The sequence below is a fragment of the Trichechus manatus genome, unplaced genomic scaffold (assembly GCF_000243295.1).
Source record: "Trichechus manatus latirostris isolate Lorelei unplaced genomic scaffold, TriManLat1.0 scaffold00159, whole genome shotgun sequence".
Lineage (NCBI taxonomy): Eukaryota > Metazoa > Chordata > Mammalia > Sirenia > Trichechidae > Trichechus > Trichechus manatus.
Genome location: NW_004444095.1, coordinates 2,412,651 through 2,433,506, shown reverse-complemented (window position 1 = coordinate 2,433,506; position 20,856 = coordinate 2,412,651). Strand labels below are relative to the sequence as shown.

At 35.8% G+C, this 20,856-nt stretch overlaps 1 protein-coding gene across 1 annotated transcript in view; it reads left to right on the top strand.

Moving 5' to 3' along the window:
* The window catches only part of DMD (dystrophin), a 2,372,918-nt gene that overhangs the window by 906,507 nt on the left and 1,445,555 nt on the right, over positions 1 to 20,856 (top strand). The window contains exons 26-29 of the mRNA XM_004386236.2: positions 3,083 to 3,253; positions 8,885 to 9,067; positions 14,400 to 14,534; positions 17,383 to 17,532. Of these exons, the coding sequence (XP_004386293.1) occupies positions 3,083 to 3,253; positions 8,885 to 9,067; positions 14,400 to 14,534; positions 17,383 to 17,532 (639 nt within the window). The remainder of the gene's footprint in view (positions 1 to 3,082; positions 3,254 to 8,884; positions 9,068 to 14,399; positions 14,535 to 17,382; positions 17,533 to 20,856) is intronic.

Sequence of the window (20,856 nt, the reverse complement as noted above, 5' to 3'; positions counted from 1 at the left end):
CAAAACGAGGGTTTGTTCTGCTCACTGTCCAATTAGTTGTGAGGGCAGAAAAAGGACCAGATCGAGAGTTCTCCTTCTACTGTTTCCTCTTCTGCCCCTAACCAGGTGCCTCTGTGGACCTTAATTTTCTTCTCTTGATTTAAAGATAATTCGGTATTTGTTATTAGATGCCACGGCCTGGGAAAACACAAGTGATATGAGACAGAATTGTACAAACGATTGATAGACTTGAAAATCCTTTGAAATCCCCTGGTCTGATTTTGGAGATATATAATAGCTAAGATTCTTTTAAATTCTAAAATTTATAAATCCAAAATTAAAAAAGATCAAGATTCTAGCTATTTCTAAAATAAAATAATAACCATTATTATAATAACACACAAATTAGTCAACCTGGCTCAAAAGAAGGAGAGAAAGAAGGAGAAAATGAAAGACGGAGGGAGGAAAGGAAGAAATAAAGAAAGGGAAGGAAGGAAGAAAGGAAGATAGGCGGACTTTGGAACTGCAAATTTCACATGATTTACACAATCTCATAGCCCACAGGCCACATATGACCCATACATGTATTTTCTTCGGCCCACACTGTTGATTCCATCATTTGAATTAGGAGGAAGCTATACAAATGGAAATTTTTATATAAAATTATTAATTTCTGGATACTGAAGAATCAGAATATTTTTCAACATTGCTCATAGTACTTCTGTTCATGGAAATATTCAACTAAAGCTAAGGAATAACCCCTCTGTTTACATGGGGCAAGAACTCTCAACTTTCCCCTTGACTCCACAAATAAAGGACCTTGACTTCTCTGTTTCTCTACTTTTATTATTTTCCCAGAGAGTCTGCATATTTTTTATTAAATTTCTCATGATCAAACAGCTTTTTGTAACCATTGGGCTTGTCCCAATTGCTACTTTACAGCCCTTAGTTGTCAGCGTATCTTGGCAAGAAAGCCCATATACATTGTAAGGCCACGTATCTGCACGTCATTCCACCACTATCAGTTGCCTTGGAGTCCTTCCTGATTCATGTGGCCCCATGTGTGTCAGAGTACAATTATATTCCATAGGGATTTCAGTGACTGATTTTTCAAAAGTAGATTGCTGGGCTTTTCTTCTGAAGTGCCTTGCTGGGCTTCTCTTCTGAAGTGCCTGTCAGTGAACTCCAAATGCCAGCCTTTTGGTTAGCAGCTGAGTGCTTTAACAGTTTGCCAAAACAATTGTTTACCTAAAGATCAAGTACATCATTTTCCTAGGAGAGTAAAGAGCTTAAAATATAGTTCTAATTTAACTATGCTAAGTTCAAAATGATTGTACAGTATATGGAATATTAATATGATGGTCCTGCACATATTTAGAATTTGGCAAAGTTCCATGAAAATGTCATTATACTAAAACTATGTATTATAAATTAGAAGTTTACTATTACAACTATTACTTTAAAGACAGAACACATTTAATCTCAGAGAGAAGAGTAACATCATTTTTTTACACTTTTGTTTTTAAGTTAAGAAAGAAACAATATATATTGTCATTCTAGTACTAAATCGAGGTATTCCTCTCCAGTATGTTTTAACAGAGTGCTTTTCAAAAATCCATTACCCACTGCCATTGAGTCCATTTGAACTCATAGCGAACCCATAGGGTTTCCGAGGCTGCAAATCTCTATGGAAGCAGACTGCCACATCTTTCTCCCAAGGAGCCACTGGTGATTTCGAACTGCCAACCTTTCGGTTAGCAGTTGATTGCTTTAACCACTGTGCCACCAGGCTCAACAATCCATTAGCATATATAATTTTCTGTTATATATATAAGTTTTACTATTGTCTTGACTGATAAATAATAAATTCCATTGTAAAAATCTTAATATTTCAGAAATGTGTGATGTTTTAAAAAGTAGAGATCCCCTATAACCATACATACTGTTTTGCATTTTGCTTTTTAAACTTCCAATTATATTTTGGGCAAGTTTCTATTCTAGTAACAGTATGTTGGTGATACAAATCAAACACTGTATATTCAATTCTGTACACTTCTTTTTGTATTATTCATTCTTGAAAGTGAAAGAGTAGACTCAGATTATATGAACATTAATTTTTCATCAATTTTGCAAACTTGCTATCTGAAAGCTTGTACCATGTTGAATATTTCCTTGAACAGGTGTTAAAACTTTTGTTTCCCCACATCCTTGCCAAAACTTGGCATTTTAACTACATAACTTTTGCCTATCTTACCTGTGAAGTTACCTTATTTTGCTTTGCAATTCTTTAAATATGAACGCAATTGAGTATCCTTGAACATATATGTGAATGTTTTTTAGTTCTCTTTCTGTGAATTATCTATGGAAATTTGCTATTCTGTAAATTATCTGACTATATTCTCTGAATTATGTGACTATGGCCTTTATTTATTTTTGATTTTTTTCTGAATTATGCAAACTATCTGTAGGTATATGATTGTTAAGATCCTAGAATATTTGAAATCATAAAATAGTATCAAAGAGCACAAAGAATTACTACTTTATGTGTGCCAATAAAATCAGAGTTCCAACTAAAAAAAATTATTAAACAATTTTTTCTTTATATTTTATTCACTGAAAAGCATTGCCATATAGGATAGTTAAATTATTGTCTTAGGGATAAGTGTTGATTGTGTTAATTATGTATACCAAGTAAAAGACTGTAGCTTATTTCACATTTATGTGGAATTAAGTGTATCTAATTTCCACAAGTTATTTTCTTCTGCATATAAGAGCCAGTGTTTCTCTTTTCTATCTTTACTTTCTGTTATTTACAGACTGCTATGTAATAATAGAAGGAGTCCTTGTAGCACAAATGGTTTAGCACTTGGCTGCTAACTGAAAGGATGGCAGTTCAAACACACCCAGCCATTCCACAGGAGAAAGATCTGGCAATCTTCTCCTGTAAAGATTACAGCCAAGAAAACCCTAGGGGGCAGTTTTTCTCTGTCACATGGGGTGAGTCAGAATCAACTCAATGGCTCCCAACAACAACATGTAATAATGTAACGATATTGATCTCTGACTTTCAATATTCATACTCTGTTTGTTTGTTTTATGGAAGGTCTATGCCAGAAAAGAAGCCTTAAAGGGAGGTTTGGATCAAACGCTAAGCCTTCAGAAGGATCTATCAGAGATGCATGAATGGATGACACAAGCTGAGGAAGAATACCTGGAAAGAGATTTTGAATATAAAACCCCAGATGAATTACAGACAGCAGTTGAAGAGATGAAGGTAAAACAAAGCAAATAAACCAAGAAAGAACTGCAACATTGCTTAAAATTATTCTGAACAATCTGTATGTTGTTCTCCTGGTTTAATTCTATAGGTTGATTTTTAAGTAATTTAACTTCAATTTTAATATGCCTTATATAGAATTCTTAAACTATTTCTGAAGTTTAATGCATTGTGGTCAAACTTTAAATCTTGAAAATCACAGTTTGAAGCATTATTCCCTTGGAATGAAATAGTTTTAAGAGATGGGAATTCGTTCATCATATGAGCTGTTTCTCACTGATGCAAATAAAAATGTGTCAAAGTGTTCTTCGAAAGACAGTTTAAAATGTGGTCAATAGGCTCTGATAATTTAGTGATTTAAAGAGGCTTCTCAGAATTTGGAGCTACTAGATATTTTAGCTACTGGTTTTTAATATGGATAAAAAGGACTGAGTTTAGATGCACTTCTCTTGAAACAATAAAATTAAAATAGCATTCATTTAAGGCTGAAGAGACTGATACGTAGCATGGACTGAGAGATGAGGCCGGGAGTTGAACGTAGAAAGTGGCATTTCAGTATAACCTTGGACAACTCACTAGTCTATTCACTCTTCAGTCTTATCATGTGTCAACAGGGGTATAATTCCTAAGCGCGAATGTATGACCTGAGTATTGGAATTTGTAAGTATGTAAAGTTCCCAGCCCAGAGGGGCACTCAATAATTTGTAGCTATAATATTGGCTATTATTTTTACATACTAGCAGTAATTAGGGCCTAGATAATCATATCATGCTCTAAACTATGTGAAATATTAATAGATATTTGTTTGATCCCAGGCAGCATGAAAGAGTATAATCATTTTGGAGCCAGACACCTGGCTTAAAATCTGGTTTGTCCCCATGCCAACTGTTTAAACACCGGCAAGTTGCATTAATCCACTGAGCTTCAATTTTTTAATTTGTAAACTGAGTATCAACATGCCATGTTTTTCAGAATTATTGGAAGGGTGAAACATGAAAATCCTAATATTATGCCTGGTACAAAGTAGATGGCCAAAACTCACTAGTTATTATTACAATTATTATCATCAGTGTTGATAACAATAAATTAGTTACATGTGCTACATTTTCTAATTTATATGACCATTCAATATATATTTATTGTAACTATTGCCTCTGGCAGCCAGAAAGCACTAGTGTGAAATCTCAGATATTCTAACATTAAATGTATCATTTGGCTTTGATCTCATGTTGTTGTTAGCCGCCTTCAAATCAGGCCCTGACTCATGGCAACCCCATGCACAATAGAACTAAATGCTGCCCAGTCTCACACCATGACCATGATGAGTTGCAGATAGGACTTTTATGATCCACTGGGTTTTCATTGGTTGATTTTTCAGAAGTGGATCACCAGGCCTTTCTTCCTAGTCTGTCTTATTCTGGAAGCTCCACTGAAACCTTTTCAGCACCATAGCAACACGCTAGTCTCCACTGATGGACAGTAGTGGCTGCACATGAGGTGCATGGGGATGGGAATTTACCTGGTTCTCTGCATGGAAGGTGAAAATTCTACCACTAAACCACCAATGCCCTCTTTGATCCTGTAGAAAGTAACATTAAAACAAACAAGAAATGCTCTGTATTTGTATGAACAATAAAAAAAAAACATTGCTGTCAAGTCGATTCCGACTCATAGTGACCCTATAGGACAGAGTAGAACTGCCCCCTAAGGTTTCCAAGGAGCAACTGGTGGATTCAAACTGCTGACTTTTTGGTTGGCAGCCAAACTCTTAACCACTATGCCACCAGGGTTTCCATATTAACAAGATAGTATTAAAATCTATAAGATTATTTTAATCGAGTGTTACCATATACCATTCATTCATATATCAACAAATATTTATTGCATGTTTACTCTATGGTCTCCATGAGTTGAAATAGACTTGATGGCAACTAACAACAACAACAAGAGGGAAGGGCACAGCAATAAATAGAGAAATAATAATAATCTGAATAATGATAATTTGCCAAAAAAAATAAGCCAAGAGTGTGAGATAGAGAAGAGTTACTGGTTGGATGGGGGGAGGTGGTGAGATTTTATTTTTGAAAAGGTTGATTAGGAGGGCATTTGTAAAGAATTATATTTAATCTGAGATCAGAATTACAATAAAAAGAAAAACATAAAAAATCTAGTGGAAGTTCATTCTAGTCAGAGGGGAGAGCTGCTTCAAAGACCCAAACACTAATTGGAAAAAGAAAGAGGCTAGGTGCCTGAAGAGGTTAAAGCAGGGACTAAATGAGTTCAAGGAGCTGGGTAGACATCCCTTCATACAGGACTTTGGTAGGATATGGCAGGAATTTTCATTCTAAGTGAACTGGGAAAGCCATTGGTGGTAAAAAGGTAATGCTATGCTTTTAAATGTGATGATGGGAGGTCAGTCTTAGGAAAATTGTATATGAAGTAATATTGTCCAAACTTCTGTCTCTGCTGATCAGAAGCCTGAAATTCCCAGATAGGTAAAAAACGTAGCCATAATCACAGGGTTTATTTTTGGTAGAACCAACAGGATTGAAGCTATTTCATTCTATTCCATGCCATTCCATTCTATGCTATTCTATGCTATTTTATGAAAAAGTATCTGACACCCCTGTAGCCTTTCCCCCATATCCCAGTTCTCTCATGGTCTGTTCTCACTACCTCTTCTAGTAATATTTATCTCTTACCTTAAGTTTCAATGTAGATGATCAACAGTCAGCTTGACAGACTAGAGCAGTGGGCCTCAAACTTGAACATGCACCAGAATCACTTGGAATGCTTGTTAAAACACGGACTGCTAGGTCCAATCCCCCAGTTTCTACTTCATTAGCTCTGGGGTAGGGCCTTAGAATTTTCATTTCTAACAAGTTTCCGGGTGATTCCAAGAGACAAGTTCAAAAATGGTTTCAAGAAACCACTCTTTGAGAACAATTTAGTTTGAGATACTGGCAATGAAAGATGTCTGAGCATACGATGGTTGGATTCATGGAAAGAAAGGAACCAGAGGCACCATTTCTGACAAGGATTGTATCTAAACTATACCAGTTATTTCAGTTTCTACTTCTGTATACGTTGGAGAAATTCCTCATGATCTCCTTTTTTCATATCTACCTGGGCTAATATGTTTTGCTCTATTTGTTCTCTGAACCCTTCCTGAATTTTAAGGCTGTTTTAAAAAAAGAAGTTATGAAAGTCTAAGTATCAAAAAAAGAAATGTTCTTCCTTCTGAATTTTTTGATGCTTGCATGGGTTGTTTGTAACTTATATAAAATGTAATTTCATTTGCTTGATCTACTACAATATGCTCCTTCTTTATTTCACTGAAATGTGAGCTGGGCTTAACAGAAACTATGAGAAAGAAAAGATGTAATCCCCAGGACAATTTACTTAAACTCTCTGAGCCTCAGTTTTCTGATGTTTGATATAGATATAATGAATCACATCTCAGAAAGTTTTGTTAAAGATCCCAGTGAGGTAGCACGTACATCGTGACTGATACAGCACTGCTGTTAAGTGCCATCAAGTTGATCTTGACTCATACCAACCCCATATGACAGAATATGACTGCCCCATAGGGTTTTCTACACTGTAATCTTTATGGGAGCAGATAACCTGTCTTTCTTCTGCGAAGCTACTGGATGGGTTCAAACTGCCAACCTTTTGGTTAGCAGCCAATCGCTTAACCATTGCTCCTCCAGGGCTCCTTACAGGAGCACATAGGAAGTGACTAATAGTTGGTAAAGTTTTTGACAGTGTTATAAGTATTACTACAGTCAAAGTGTGGGTTTTGTAGAACCCATTCTTAGTGATACCCAAAATTATTTATTTAGAATATTTAAATGAAAAATTTAGTGGACTAAATTAAAGTCAGTGAAGGCAAACATTTTATAGTTAGAACAGATGTCATTTGCCATCATCATATTGTATATTTTGAAGTCACCATGGGAGTAAATCTCGAGGAGTAGGACGATCACACCGAAAAATCTAAAGGCATTATATAGCTGACATTGTCCATGTCCTGCTCATGTCCCCTTACTCTCATCACTTCACTGCCTGCAAGCCCACGTTCAACCTGCCAGAACTTGCTTTTCTTTACCTGAGGGATTTTTGTCGTCACTGAATCCTGCTTTTCCCACCTCTGTGATAGGCTACAAGTACTTGGGAATTAACATTCCTCCAATAGCCTTCAACCAATGGAGGGAGTTGGTGTATAAATACCCCAGCTCCCTCACTTCATTGGGATAACCCTGAGGCATGAGTTTCTCAGAGCTTCCCAGCTGAATTACCCTCCAGTCACCAACAGTGGTTGCCGGGCTTAATAAATATACCCTTATAATCTCCCTTCCTTTTCCTATCTCAATTTCTTGATCCTCTAACAGTATTTCCTTCACATTCCACATAAATTACTTATGTTTGAAACCTCATCTTAGGGCTTGCCTCTGGAGAAACCCAAACTAAGGATACATTGTGTGTGTGAGTGTTTCTAACATGCATGCACTCATTGACAGGTAAGAAGTGTAAGTGCCCTCCAGTCAAAGATCACCAGTAACACTCCTCTAGTTGAACAAGTTGAGTTTATTACTCTTTGCAATAAGGAAGAATGTGCACCATGGAAAACTCTGGGGTGTTGAATAAGAGCACGTCAAAAGAACCTATTACAGACTTTGGGCTTGTGTTAGGTGATTTGAGGGAGACTGTATAACTTTGCTTTGCATTGGATGCCATCAGGAAGTGGAAGTAACTCTATGATTGGGTATCTTAATAATTCTTATGTAGAAGGAAGGTAGATTAGAGCAAGGCTAAAGCTGTAATTGGTGAAGAATCAGCAGTCACTCATATTAACCAGGATCAGGGGATGTTTGGTATTTTGTGGTTTGAGCAATGTTTGCATGTTTGTCTGTGCTCAGACATGATTATGGAGCGTTCTTGTGGTTGCCTTGATCCATCAAGGTCTCAAAGTGGCCTTGTCTGATGTAAATGTTCTGTGAGAAAGTTTATATTCAGCAAGAAAACAAGTCACAGCTGCGAGTGCCAGAAAAGCTCCTCCTTTTTCAGGAGGATATTCCACCATGTAAACAAACTTATGGGTTTACAGTCACTGAACAGAACTTTCTTTCATCAAAATATGGTCCCAAATATAGCATTAAGAAGACCTTCCTATGTTAATTATCTTTTGATTTAAATAATCATATTTGCACTGATTTCAAAATAACTCATCCATCTGAGTAATTTATAAGTGATTTCAACTGTAGACTATGAGCTATTTTTGAACCTAGTTAGTATTGAAATATGTGTTTCTTTTCTGTTTCAAGTAGCTTTATTTATAAAGATATATACATATCTGGCCACGAATATGTACCTATATACAGATTACTTTTCAAACTCTTATGAGTAAAGATCTGTGATATTCTGACTGCAATCTTCTTTTTCTTCAAGTTTCCTATTATAACTAAAACAAAATTTATGGCGGGTATTAGAGACAGAGTTGAATTTATTTTTATTAATCCCCTCCTTACTGGGATGTTGTGAGGAAGAAATGATATGACACATAGGAGAGTGTTTTGGAAGTGAAGTGATTGCCCTGCTGTTAAGACAATGTTCTTTGATTTTCAGAGAGCTAAAGAAGAGGCCCAGCAGAAAGAAGCAAAAGTGAAACTCCTCACTGAATCTGTGAATAATATCATAGCTCAAGCTCAACCTGCAACACAAGAGGCCTTAAAAAAGGAACTTGACACGCTCACCACCAACTACCAGTGGCTCTGCACCAGGCTGAATGGGAAATGCAAGACTTTGGAAGTTAGTTCCTTTTCTTGGTCTTTATCAATTATGTCACTATATGGTCATAAGCAAAGCATAGAGGTTAAGAACATGGACCCTGTTGTAAAAATACTTAAGTTTGGATTCCTCACTCAAGCATTTACAATTTATGTGAGTTTAAGCCTGTTGCTTAACTTGTATAAATCGGTTTCTCAACTGTAAAATGGACATAAATATAATACTTTCCTGTTGAGAAGATTAAATAATTTAATTCATTTAAAGTACTTAGCCTAAATAAAAAAAATAAAGTACTTAGCCTAATGCCCAATAAATGGAAGTGGCTGTTATGCTAATTCTTTTTATTATTACCATTATTTTTAGGTCACAAAAATCCTATAAATAAATTCTTTGCATTTATAAAAACTGATCTCTATTTTTAAATATATTTGAATGTGCATAAATTCATTTAAGCATCTTAGTGGGAAGATATTCTGTGGAGAAATGTATCTTAATATGATTGTCTTTAATAACTGCTGCTCCTTATGGAGTTATTTACAAAATATGATATATAAATCTACTCATTTATATGTGTGCATATTGGTATGTTTGCGTTTTTCCAAAGATCATACTCATTTGTGAAAATTTTATTTAGCTATTTACAAATTTGTTTCTTTTTATACATAATCTTCTACTTTTATGTCATGACTTGCATTTCTTCCTTTAGTTAAACAATTGAAACATGTGCAATCTGTTTGTTTGAAAAATCTCAAGGAGTAATTAGCATGAAACAGTTTTATTTTTCCAGTAACTACAATCCCATTTTCTGCTTAACAGTTGCCTTCTTAAACAATACTTCCATCCGATCCCATCACTTTCATTCATTTTTATTTAGTCTCATTTAAATTTTAATCTTAAACTTTATTAAAATCTTTTACCAGTTGAGATTAATCTTGTGGCTTATGCAATTTATATCAATGTGAGAGTGAGGGAAAGTGGTCTTACATGTCCCTTCTCCCATACTGTTTCTGGGTACTGATCTCCTAGTGTTGGTATTGCCGTTGTTAGTTGCCTTCAAGTCCATTCCAACTCATGACTATCCAGTGTGTGCGAAGTAGAACTGCTCCATAGTGTTTTCAAGGCTGTGATCTTTCGGAAGTAGATCGCTAGGCCAGTCTCCTGAGGTGCCTCTGGGTTGGATCGAACTGCCAACTCTTTTAGCAAGTAGTTGAGTGCATAACTGTTTGCACCACCTGAAATACACTGTTCGTATGAATGTCTCTTTCTTGGCTGGCAACAATTGCTATTCCCTTTTGTTAACGTCCATGCACATCTGTGATGATGAATCTATTTTTTCCTTTTCTGTAGGCTATATCTTCACTGATCGGGCTTGTTCTTTATAAACTTGGTATGTTCTACCGGGGATCCCAGATGGGTTTATTCATATGAACTTGAAATTCAAGAAGATCTCCTAGATGTTCTTGGTACCTTGCAAAATTCAACTACATCTTCAGGTTGACTCTTGCCAATAGAATTACACCACATTCCCTTGAAAGCAACATCTTTTTTGGCCCATGATTCTATAATCCCTCTATTGTTATTTACCCTCTACATCTCAACTCAGAGTCTGCAGGCACTGGCAGAACCTATCTTCTATACCTTTCAGGAACTAGAAATTTTAGGGAGCTGTCTTTGGCCATACTTGCAGCCCAAAACACAAATGCTTATGAACTTCCCACCCACTTGATAAGTAATTTTCTTTTAAACACTGAAAAAAAGTCACCAGATATATTACCCCTACACGCCTTCATAAAAATGTGAGAAAAAGGAATAGCCTACTTTCCCCAACTTTTTTCTCTTCACTTTCACCAGATGCCCTCCCCTCATCCCTCTCTATTTAGACCACAGGTTATGAAAACTTTTAATAGAAGTTCTCCCAACATAGAATGTGGGAAACTAAGTCTTGCATTTCTTAACTATATAGTCTACTTGCCAATCCCAAGAGAATAGGTCTTACTAGCAACTTATACCACAAAGCTAAGCATACATATTATAATTTTGTTTTAATTGTTCTATTATCTCTAATGTCTTAAGTGTGGATTCTGCCACTTGTTACAACTACAGACTCCCTCTAATGGCAGTTCATTTTCTCTTGTGGTTTGTAATTTTTGTTTGTGAACTCACCTATAGCAGGAATTGTGTTTACTGAAAATCTCCTCCGCTCTGGGTTATTGGAGGAACCTTATGTGTCTTTTGTGTTTTTCTCTACCTGGGTCCTAAAGAGATAACATTCTGCCCTCAAGACTTAAGCTTAGGTTTCAATTTCTTATGGGTGGATCCTTGTTTTCCAACCAAATATTCAATGGATGCTAAACTTTCTTGCTAATTCTCTATATTTCTGTGCCTGAGGTTTTTCTAGCTCTTGTTTCCAGGCTAGGTGGCTCACAACTTTATGCTTTTCAATCTTCTTGGCATGTATGAGAACAATGCCTCAATTCCCATCCATTGTTAATGTTAACTATCCTAGCTTTTATGTCATATGCTCTGTTCTGATATGCCCAGATTTTGTAAGCATCATTCCACACTCTCTACTTGTGCTTTAACTTCCCTCTTAGTTTTTACCACCTGAGGATTTTTCATATTATTTCCCTGATCAGTTATGGTTTTAAAATGTTTTTCTTTAAATTTTACTCAATATTTCGGTATCACTGAAGCAGAAAGGGGGTTTACCACATTAGCTCTGTCTACCATTTTGAATGGAAGCTTCCTTGGTCATTTATACTCTCCTTTAAAGCCTCTTTGAATTCTGTGGCTTCATGGTAATTTTAAGTTCCAAACTGTTAAGCTTAACAGTTATTCTAAGTGGCTTTTAGTTCCAATTCAGGTTGCGAGACTGTATTTTATTTTGCAAAGGTGACCTGTGAAGCTGGTACATTCAGCCTCTCCAGCTGTGTCCTTCAGATGCATTGAGGACAGAAGAGGCCATCCATCCTGATGGTTAAATAAATCAGCAAGGTAGTTCATTACCTCAGTCTGCACCAAAGTTAATAAGACACGTTACCAATCGCATCCCCTTATCTTCAAAGCTGTAAAGTACCCTCAGGTATTTAAGGAGATATTTATATTTTCCCACTGGGATCTTTGCCCAGAAGGAAGACAGCCTGTAGTCCAGCAGGAGCTAGAAATGACCCAGATTTAAGATTTCTATCAACTTTTAAAGCAGAATACTTAATTTCACTTTCTGTGATGCATTGTACACAGAATAGAAAGCCAGTATGAAGGTGCATAGGCTGGCAAGGTGACTTAGACTGATACTTTCCATCAGTTGGAGAGGGAATACCCTCCATCATTTGCAAAGGTTGGGAGCAAAGGAGAAATCATGGGAAACTTGATAAAGGTTTTAGTTTTTCCTAAAATAAAGCTTCCTTCTAGGCTTTCTTTTTTTTTTTTTTTTTGTGAGGGCTAGTGGGAGGAAGTTGATGGTGTACTAATGTATTTATAATTTTGCCCAATATTTACAATCACAAATCAAATAGAAAATGTCCATTATTCTATTTTTTCTCCTCTATCACATCTGCGTGCCCTTTCCCCCAACAGATATAACCATAAGCCATAACTTTGCCTTTATTATCCCTTTGCTTAAAAAAAAATACTATCACACACATATGAATGCCCAAACAGTACATCATCCGATTTTACTTGTATCTGAGCATTATAAAAATGGTAACTTAATATATATAGTTTTCTAGTACTTACTGTTTTCACCCATCATTTCTGTGTCTAAGATTTATACATATTGTTCTGTTTGATAAATGTACTCATTTTCACTTCTGTATTTAAGTGAAATTATCATTTCACTTAAATTATGTCCATGGTATATTTATATATTCTCCTGTTAATGGACATTAAAATTGTTTCTGTGTGTATGTGTGTGTGTGTGTGTGTGTGTGTGTGTCTTTTGATTATTACAAAAAGTGCTGAAATGAACATTCTTATAACTATTTTTTTTGTTATCCATTCAAAGCAGTTTCTCTGAGGATATATACCAAAAAGTGAAGTTGCTGGGTTGTAGGGTATATGAACGTTTATCTGAGAATGACAAATTGTTTTTCAAAATGGTCATTCCAATATACACACAAGCCAGCAATGAATAGCACTTGCAAACTTCTCATTTTTGCCCATCAACATAGTATAAAACATCTCATTGTAATCTTGATTTATATTCTCCTGATTAGTCATGAGATTGAATATCACTTCATATGTTTATTAGATACATATGTCCTAATCTTTTAAGTGCCGGTTCAGATCTTTTTTTTTTTTTTCTTTGTTTTATTTTTCCAAAGGGCTGTTAGTTCATCCTTTAATTGACTTGTTGGAGTTCCTTTTATACTCACATTTATCTGTTATAAATGTTGCAATTTCTCCTTCAAATTTGAACCTTTTTAAATTTTCTGTTCGGTATTTTCTGATAAATAAGAGGTTTTGATTTTAATGGAGTCGAATTTATTTATCTGTTCTTATTATCAGTTCTTTTTAAAACATCTTATTTAATACACCCTTCCCCATCCTGAGGTCAAAAGATCCTCTTCTACATTTTGTTCTAGAAATAAATTTTTGCTCTTTTTATGTATGAGTACATATGTATTTTTAATCAGTTTTATAATACATATCAAAAGCCATTAAAATAATCATATTCTTGAACAAGTAGTCATATTTTTTATAATCTACCTCAAGGAAATTATATGCAATATTTTTAAAAAATCATATTCGTGATGATGTTCACCACACATCTATAATAGGAAACAAAACTACAAATAGTTTACCTATCCAATAAATGTCTATTACAGAAACAAAGATACTGCCACTTAAATGAAACTTTAGGTTTTCATCATAAGTCTACCTTGTAATATGGAAAAATTATATAACGGTTACTGATAGAGAGCTATAATTGAGTCCATGCTTTAATTTTAGCTATCACATTGTTTATATACGATAAAGTCTAAAGTGGGTCACACAAAATTGCTAATAGTTGATGTGTTAGGAAGTTAGGATTGTAAATGCATTTTTATATATGCTTTTATTTTTCTATTTTCTAGACTGTAAGGTTGGTAAATTATTTTTGATAGTTAAAAAAGTAAGTCACTGAATCTTGAATTTATTCATGTAATAAAGCATTTCCTTAATGTTTTGGAATTATAGTGGTATTAGATGATCAAAATGACTAGCTGCATTTGAAATTATCGGCTGCAAATGAAAAGGTGAAAGATATCAAATAAAAGCTTACAGTTACAGAAGTTTTAAAAATGGAAATGCCAATGCTCGTATTCATTTTTCAATTGAAATATTTTATCTGTGATGTCTATTTCCTGCTTAGGAAGTTTGGGCATGTTGGCATGAGTTATTGTCATACTTGGACAAGGCAAACAAGTGGCTAAATGAAGTAGAACTCAAACTCAAAACCACTGAAAGTATTCCTGCTGGAGCTGAGGAACTCTCTGAGGTGTTAGAAGTAAGTTGCAAATTAATCTAAATTATGATAATTTATGTGCAGTATTGAAAGATGCCAAGCATCAAATAGAAAGCAAATGCAAAGAAAACCATACAGTGGAGTTGAGTTGCTATGTCTCAACTAGCACTGGAGATTTGGATAATGCCTAGGTTCTCTCTGGAGCCCTGGTGGTACAGTGGTTAAGTGATACAGCTGCTAACCAAAAGATTGGCAGTTCAAATCCACCAGCCATTCCTTGGAAACCCTATGGGGCAGTTCTACTCTGTCCTCTAGGGTTATTATGGGTCAGAATCAACTTGAGGGCAGTGGGTTAGTTAGTTAGTATGTTCTCTCTAAGAACCCTCCCAGTCTCAAGGTTTAAAAAAAGTTTTGACTAGTCTCTTTCAGAAGACAATTGCCTTTTGCCATAGGGCTAAATTCTATGTTGAAACTTTTCGTTACCTACTTAAATTTACCACAGACCTGCAGAGACAGTTTGAATACATAGTTTTACTCATTTGGCGTAGAGCTAAACAGGATGGTAATATAAAACATTATTTCTGCTTTAAAAGCTATTCCTATTGAATGGAAACATTTTAAAATTACTGAAGATTGTAAATTTACACCTTGCAGAATGTTTTGAGGTGTTAGATGGTCATGCTTTGATATTGGAAATGTATTTTTTAAATGTTCATCAAAAGATTAATAAAATTTCAAGTTTTCTTTTGAAAACTTTTAATAAGTAGAAAAGAAAGGAGTTTGCACGTACAAGCTTTGATTTCTGTTAACTTGTGACATTTGATTTATCATTCATGCTCTGTGCATTTTATTGTGCTTTTGGCTTATCATTACATATCTGTAATGAATATATATAATTTTAGCACACAGCTGTATGTAGTGTTGATTATGTGTAAATCTGCCAAAATAAGGCATATAAATTAACCAAGATATGAAGAAAATGTAAAATGCTTGCCTAGACAGAGTAGAATAGGAACCCTAGAATGTCAGATCAGAAATCTAGAGATCGTTTTATCCAGTTCTCTTGTTTTCACAAGAGAATTGGAAAACCTGAAAAGGGAGGTATCGTGTGGGCTATAACTTTGGCCTTGTACTATTCGGAGATGTTCATTTACCGACCATTTCTTGTGAATCAACAATGTGATGCATCTTCCAAAAAAAAGATGCAGCAAATGTATATCTCTTTAATAAAATAACAATGGCCAGAGCAAAGGATGTAATAGTGTAGTTGTCCTCTGAAATAATCAGATCCTGCTTGGAGTACCATGTTAAATTCTCAGTACCACATTTTAGGAGATACACTGAAAAACTGGGGATATTCAGAGAGGAATGATCAGGTTAGGGGTAAAAAAACAGAGATACTAAGAGAAAATAGTTAGAAAATAGAGGGGAAAAAAGATTTGTTAAGATAACATTGGCTTTCACAAGAATTTGAATGGTTGATGCATGAGAATAGACCTACACTTTGAAGAGCGAAGTAGTGACTAGATCACCATTTGTCAAGGATAAAAACTCCTAAATGACTTCCACAGTTCCTTCCAACTCAAAATTTCTGTCATTGATTCCTTAATTTTGCTTTGCCGCTTTTATTCCACATGTTTTTTGTTTTTGTAGTTTTAACTTCACAGCCTAGGTACTTTGTTAAAACCTATAATTTAAAAAAAGTATCAATTAAAATACTTATAAAATTAAGATTATTAGTTGTAATAAAATGTACACATTATAGGGAAAATTATTACTGATAACAGATTTTTATACTCAAGAATTTGATAGCCTTTAAATTAGTTTAAAGTCATTGTCATATTTTTGCACAGATTCTTTATAATTTGGAATTATAGGAATTCTTTATAATTTGCCTCAAAATTTAACAGGATAATATATTGCAGCTGCTCAAACTTAGAGAAATATTAGATATATAAGAAAAAATATAAATATGTTTTGGGATATTTCCATTTCTTTGAAAGAAGGGAAACAACACAGCATTGAAAGAAACTGTTAGAATATAATGCCCGTCCATATTCTAGAGACACGTTTGAGATCCAGTAAGATGCTAATGAGTCACTTGTTCTCTAGCATGCCTAAACCTGACATTGAGATTCTTTCTGCCTGAGCAATGTACCCAGGCAACTTTGTCAATTTTGAACAGCATTTCATTTAGGGATGTGTTGAGCTGAAAGTAACAGAAAATTAGACAATGGCTTAAGCTCATCTGGTTATCTTTCATCGCCACACAAAGACTAGAGGGAAACTGCCAGGGGAAGATGGGGGTTCAACTATAAGATAAGGCTCCCAGGTTCTCTCTCTCTTTCTGCTTTATCTTTGTGAACATGAAGGTTCACATTCTCATTTTTATTGCCTCCCAGTCCAAAGATGGCTGCTCTACCTCCAGGCCATCTATGCGTGAAAAAGTGTGAAGGGCAAAAGGGATGATTTCTTCTAGAGAGACTGCTTTTTTATTATTATTTGTGAAGGGGAAGTCTGCTCATGAATTTCTGCCTACATATATTGCCAGTGTCGTGTCACATGGCCATTACTAGCTGTAAAAGAAGTTCAGAGCCTATTTTAACTTTTTAGATTTTAGATTGGAGGACATCTAGGAAGAATATGGTTGTGAATTATTTTTAATGTGGCCAGTCGCCAATGTCTATCATAAATCCAGGCAGACTCACATAGAACATGAATTTTAAAGAAAATAACTATGATCCTTCAAGTTTTGTTATCCCAACTTAAATTTTGCTTTACATTGCTCGTGACTTAATTATATGTAAATCAGAAGACATTGAGCATTTTGTGTCAATTCAATGTATTTAGAAAAAGAAGAGAAATATAAATTGTTGCAAATGTGTTTCAGTCACTTGAAAATTTGATGCAACATTCAGAGGATAACCCAAATCAGATTCGAGTGTTGGCACAGACCCTAACAGATGGCGGAGTCATGGATGAACTGATCAATGAAGAACTTGAGACATTTAATTCTCGTTGGAGAGAATTACATGAAGAGGTATGACAATAAGGGTGAAAAAACGCTTTAAAGTCATTTCTGTAAATATCTAGCAAATACTTTCAAATATTTTTGTTATATTTATGTGTTATGGTCATATATAATTTGTTAAGAATGCATATGATTCTATTAGTACTCTAGATATTTTTTACTTGTCTCAACTAATTCAAGATATGTATTTTATATATATATATTAAACAAAATAATATATATCTCCCAATCAAAGTGTATTTTGCATAAACTCTCCTAATCAAGAATGGATTATATGTTAAAAAGAAATCCTATCTCATAGTGAAGTTTAATTCCATATCCATTTGCTGAGTGCTTCTGCTACTAGTCAGGCACTATTCTAAAGTTTGATAATAAGTAAGACAAGATTTATATCCTTCCTAACTTATTTAGACATGAATTGATGAAGCCAAAATTCATTGATATCATAATGTGCGCAAGACTTGAAAACGAACATTCGTATAATGTGTAAAGAGCTATGTTAAAGTTTATAACAGAGGATTAGAAAAGCATAGAATAAGGCTGTCACCCCTCTGGGTCAGAATAGGAAGATGTTTGAGTAGCTTTCTTGGAGAAGATTAATTATGAACTGCATTAAAATTAAGGGTAGGAGGAGGTAGCCAAATGGCTAAGTATAAGAGGGCATATCTAGGCAAGGGGAAGGACACTGTGAAGGATTTGAAGTGTTAGAGTGTTTATATATGGAAATCTGTAAGCCATTTGGTTTTGCTAGAGCAAGAATTGCAAAGGAGGGAAAACGAGCCCCAAAGAGTAGGAATGAGCAAGATTTCTAAGGGAGATCTATGCTTGCTTTTTAAACAATCCCAGACTACCACCATGCACTGGGGAAACCACCAAAGGGGTAAAAATGTAAGAGGGAAGGAGAGGAGAGGTGCCATGATTAGATTCCACTACCACTGAGGTAGTGTAGAGATGAGATGATTATAGGCAGTGAGACCAATTAACAAGTGACCCTTTTAGGTCTGTTGAGGAATAATGGCAAGTGCAGCGATGATAGGTACAGAGAAAAAGAAAAAAAAGTCTAGGAGGACATCTGTGTTTCTGATTTAGGTGACAGTGTCTGCTATTTTTCATACAAGATGGAGAAAGCAAGAAAAAGCAAGTTAGGAGGTGAAAGATCACATGTCACATTTTATACCTACTGAGCCTGACATACCTATTTAAGTTTGATACTACCCAAAAGCAGACCCTGAGACAAGGACTTAGGTGCAGGTAGTTTATATGGGAAGTTATACCAAGAAATTCAAGTGAGGGATGGGCAGAGTGGGAAAGAGACTAGAGAAAGTTTGATAAAATTTCCATTGTGGGTAACTGGGCTAAATTCAGTGGGAACTATATAGGAATCATGTAGAACATGCTCAGAATTCTCCCACTATGCTAATGGAAGCTGGGGTGTTTATCCATTGATTTTCCTCCCTCATTGTTTGAGAGTTACCCTTGGGACATAAAATCCCCAGTACTTCTGGGATACCTTCTTATTGTTTTCAGCTGCAGTGGAGTCAGTTCCTGACTCACGGTGGCCCCATGCATAACAGAACAAAATGCTGCCCAGTCCTGTGCTATCCCTATGATACATTGTGGATTGGACCGTTGTGATCCACAGGGTTTTCATAGGCTTATTTTCTCAAGTAGATTGCCAGGACCTTCTTACTAGTCTGTCATAGTCTGGAAGCTCCACTGAAACCTGTTTAGCATCATAGCAATTCACAAGCCCCCACTGACAGATAAGTGGGGGCTACACATGAGGTGTGTTGGGTGGGAATCACACCTGGGTCTCCAACATGGAAGGTGAGAATTCTACCACTGTACCACCACTGTCCCTCTCTAGGCTTCTTTGGGCAGTGAAATTGAGAAATGTGAGCACTTAAGGTGGGAATCTAGCAGTGCTTGCAGAATCTAGCCACCAAAGCTGCAGGTGAACTCAGAGGTGGGCCAAGGGGTTATATGGCAGGGCATCAACAGGGTTGGCTATGGGACTTAGGAGGTAGCCAGGTGGTGATAATTCAAGATCCAGTAAAAGACAAATATATGGTCCTAGAGCCAAAAACAGTGATCCAGACTAATTCTACAGATGTGGCATTTATCAGGCCACATGCCAGTTAAAATTGTGGAGTTCATGAGATACCTGAAGTAAACCAAGAAAAAAGGAATCCTGGACAGAATCTAGGGGTCACACCCAAAATCAAGTGTGAGACTGAGGAAACAAGGTCTGCAAAGAAGACGAGGAGATCCGTGTTAAAACCCCGCTGCCCATCTGTCAGTTTATCTTACTGTGGTGGCTTGCACATTACTATTATGGTGGAAGCTAGGCCACTGGTATTTGGAATACCAGCAGGGTCACCCACGGTTACCAGGTTTCAGTGGAGCTTCCAGACAAAGACAGACTAGGAAGAATGGCCTGGTGATCTATTTTGAAAATTAGCCAGTGAAAACCCTATGAATCACAACAAAACATTCTTTGATATAGTGTTAGAAGATGAACCCCCTAGGTTGGAAGGCACTCAAAATACACAGTGGCTGCAACAGTGGACTTATGGATAAAATAATTGTGAAGATGGTGCAGGACCAGGCAACATTTCGTCTGGTTGTACATGGTGTCACCATGAGTTGGAGACAACTCTTCACAGCTAACAACAACAAATATTAAAACTGGGAAGCTTTAGGAAGTAGCAGTTTATAAAGAGGAGTCATCAAAGAAATATCAAGTACAATAGAGAGAGAGGTCTAGTAGGATGAAGACTGAATTGTGCAATATGAATGCTGCTTAGTATGTTTATTAGAATAGTTTTGATGAATCTTTGGTGGGGATAAGGAGAATATGGTAACAGTGAATTGCAGAATACATTGGAGTACAAGAAGAGCAGAAAGGAAATGTACACTTACCCTTGTAAAGAGCTTGGCTGTGAAGGGAAGGAAAGATACTCTTTTGGTGAAATCTTTTGATGAGCCTAAGTGTTCAATTTTTAGGAGCTCCCAGTTATCTGGTTTATCTTCTGGTGTTTATGCATTGTTAGCTATGGTTTGTATTGTATTTAAGCCATGTGTTAGGGCCGCTAGCATTGTCCCTATTTTTTCTTCCATGGTCTTTATTGTTTTAGGTTTTATTTAGGTCTCTCATCCATTCTGAATTAGTTTTTGTGTATGGTGTGAGGCATGGGTCATGTTTCATTTTTTTTGCAGATGGACATCCAGTTTTTCCAGCACCATTTGTTAAAAAGATTGTCTTTTCCCCATTTGATGGACTTTGGGCCCTTGTCAAAGATCAGGTGACCATAGGTGGATGGATTTACATCT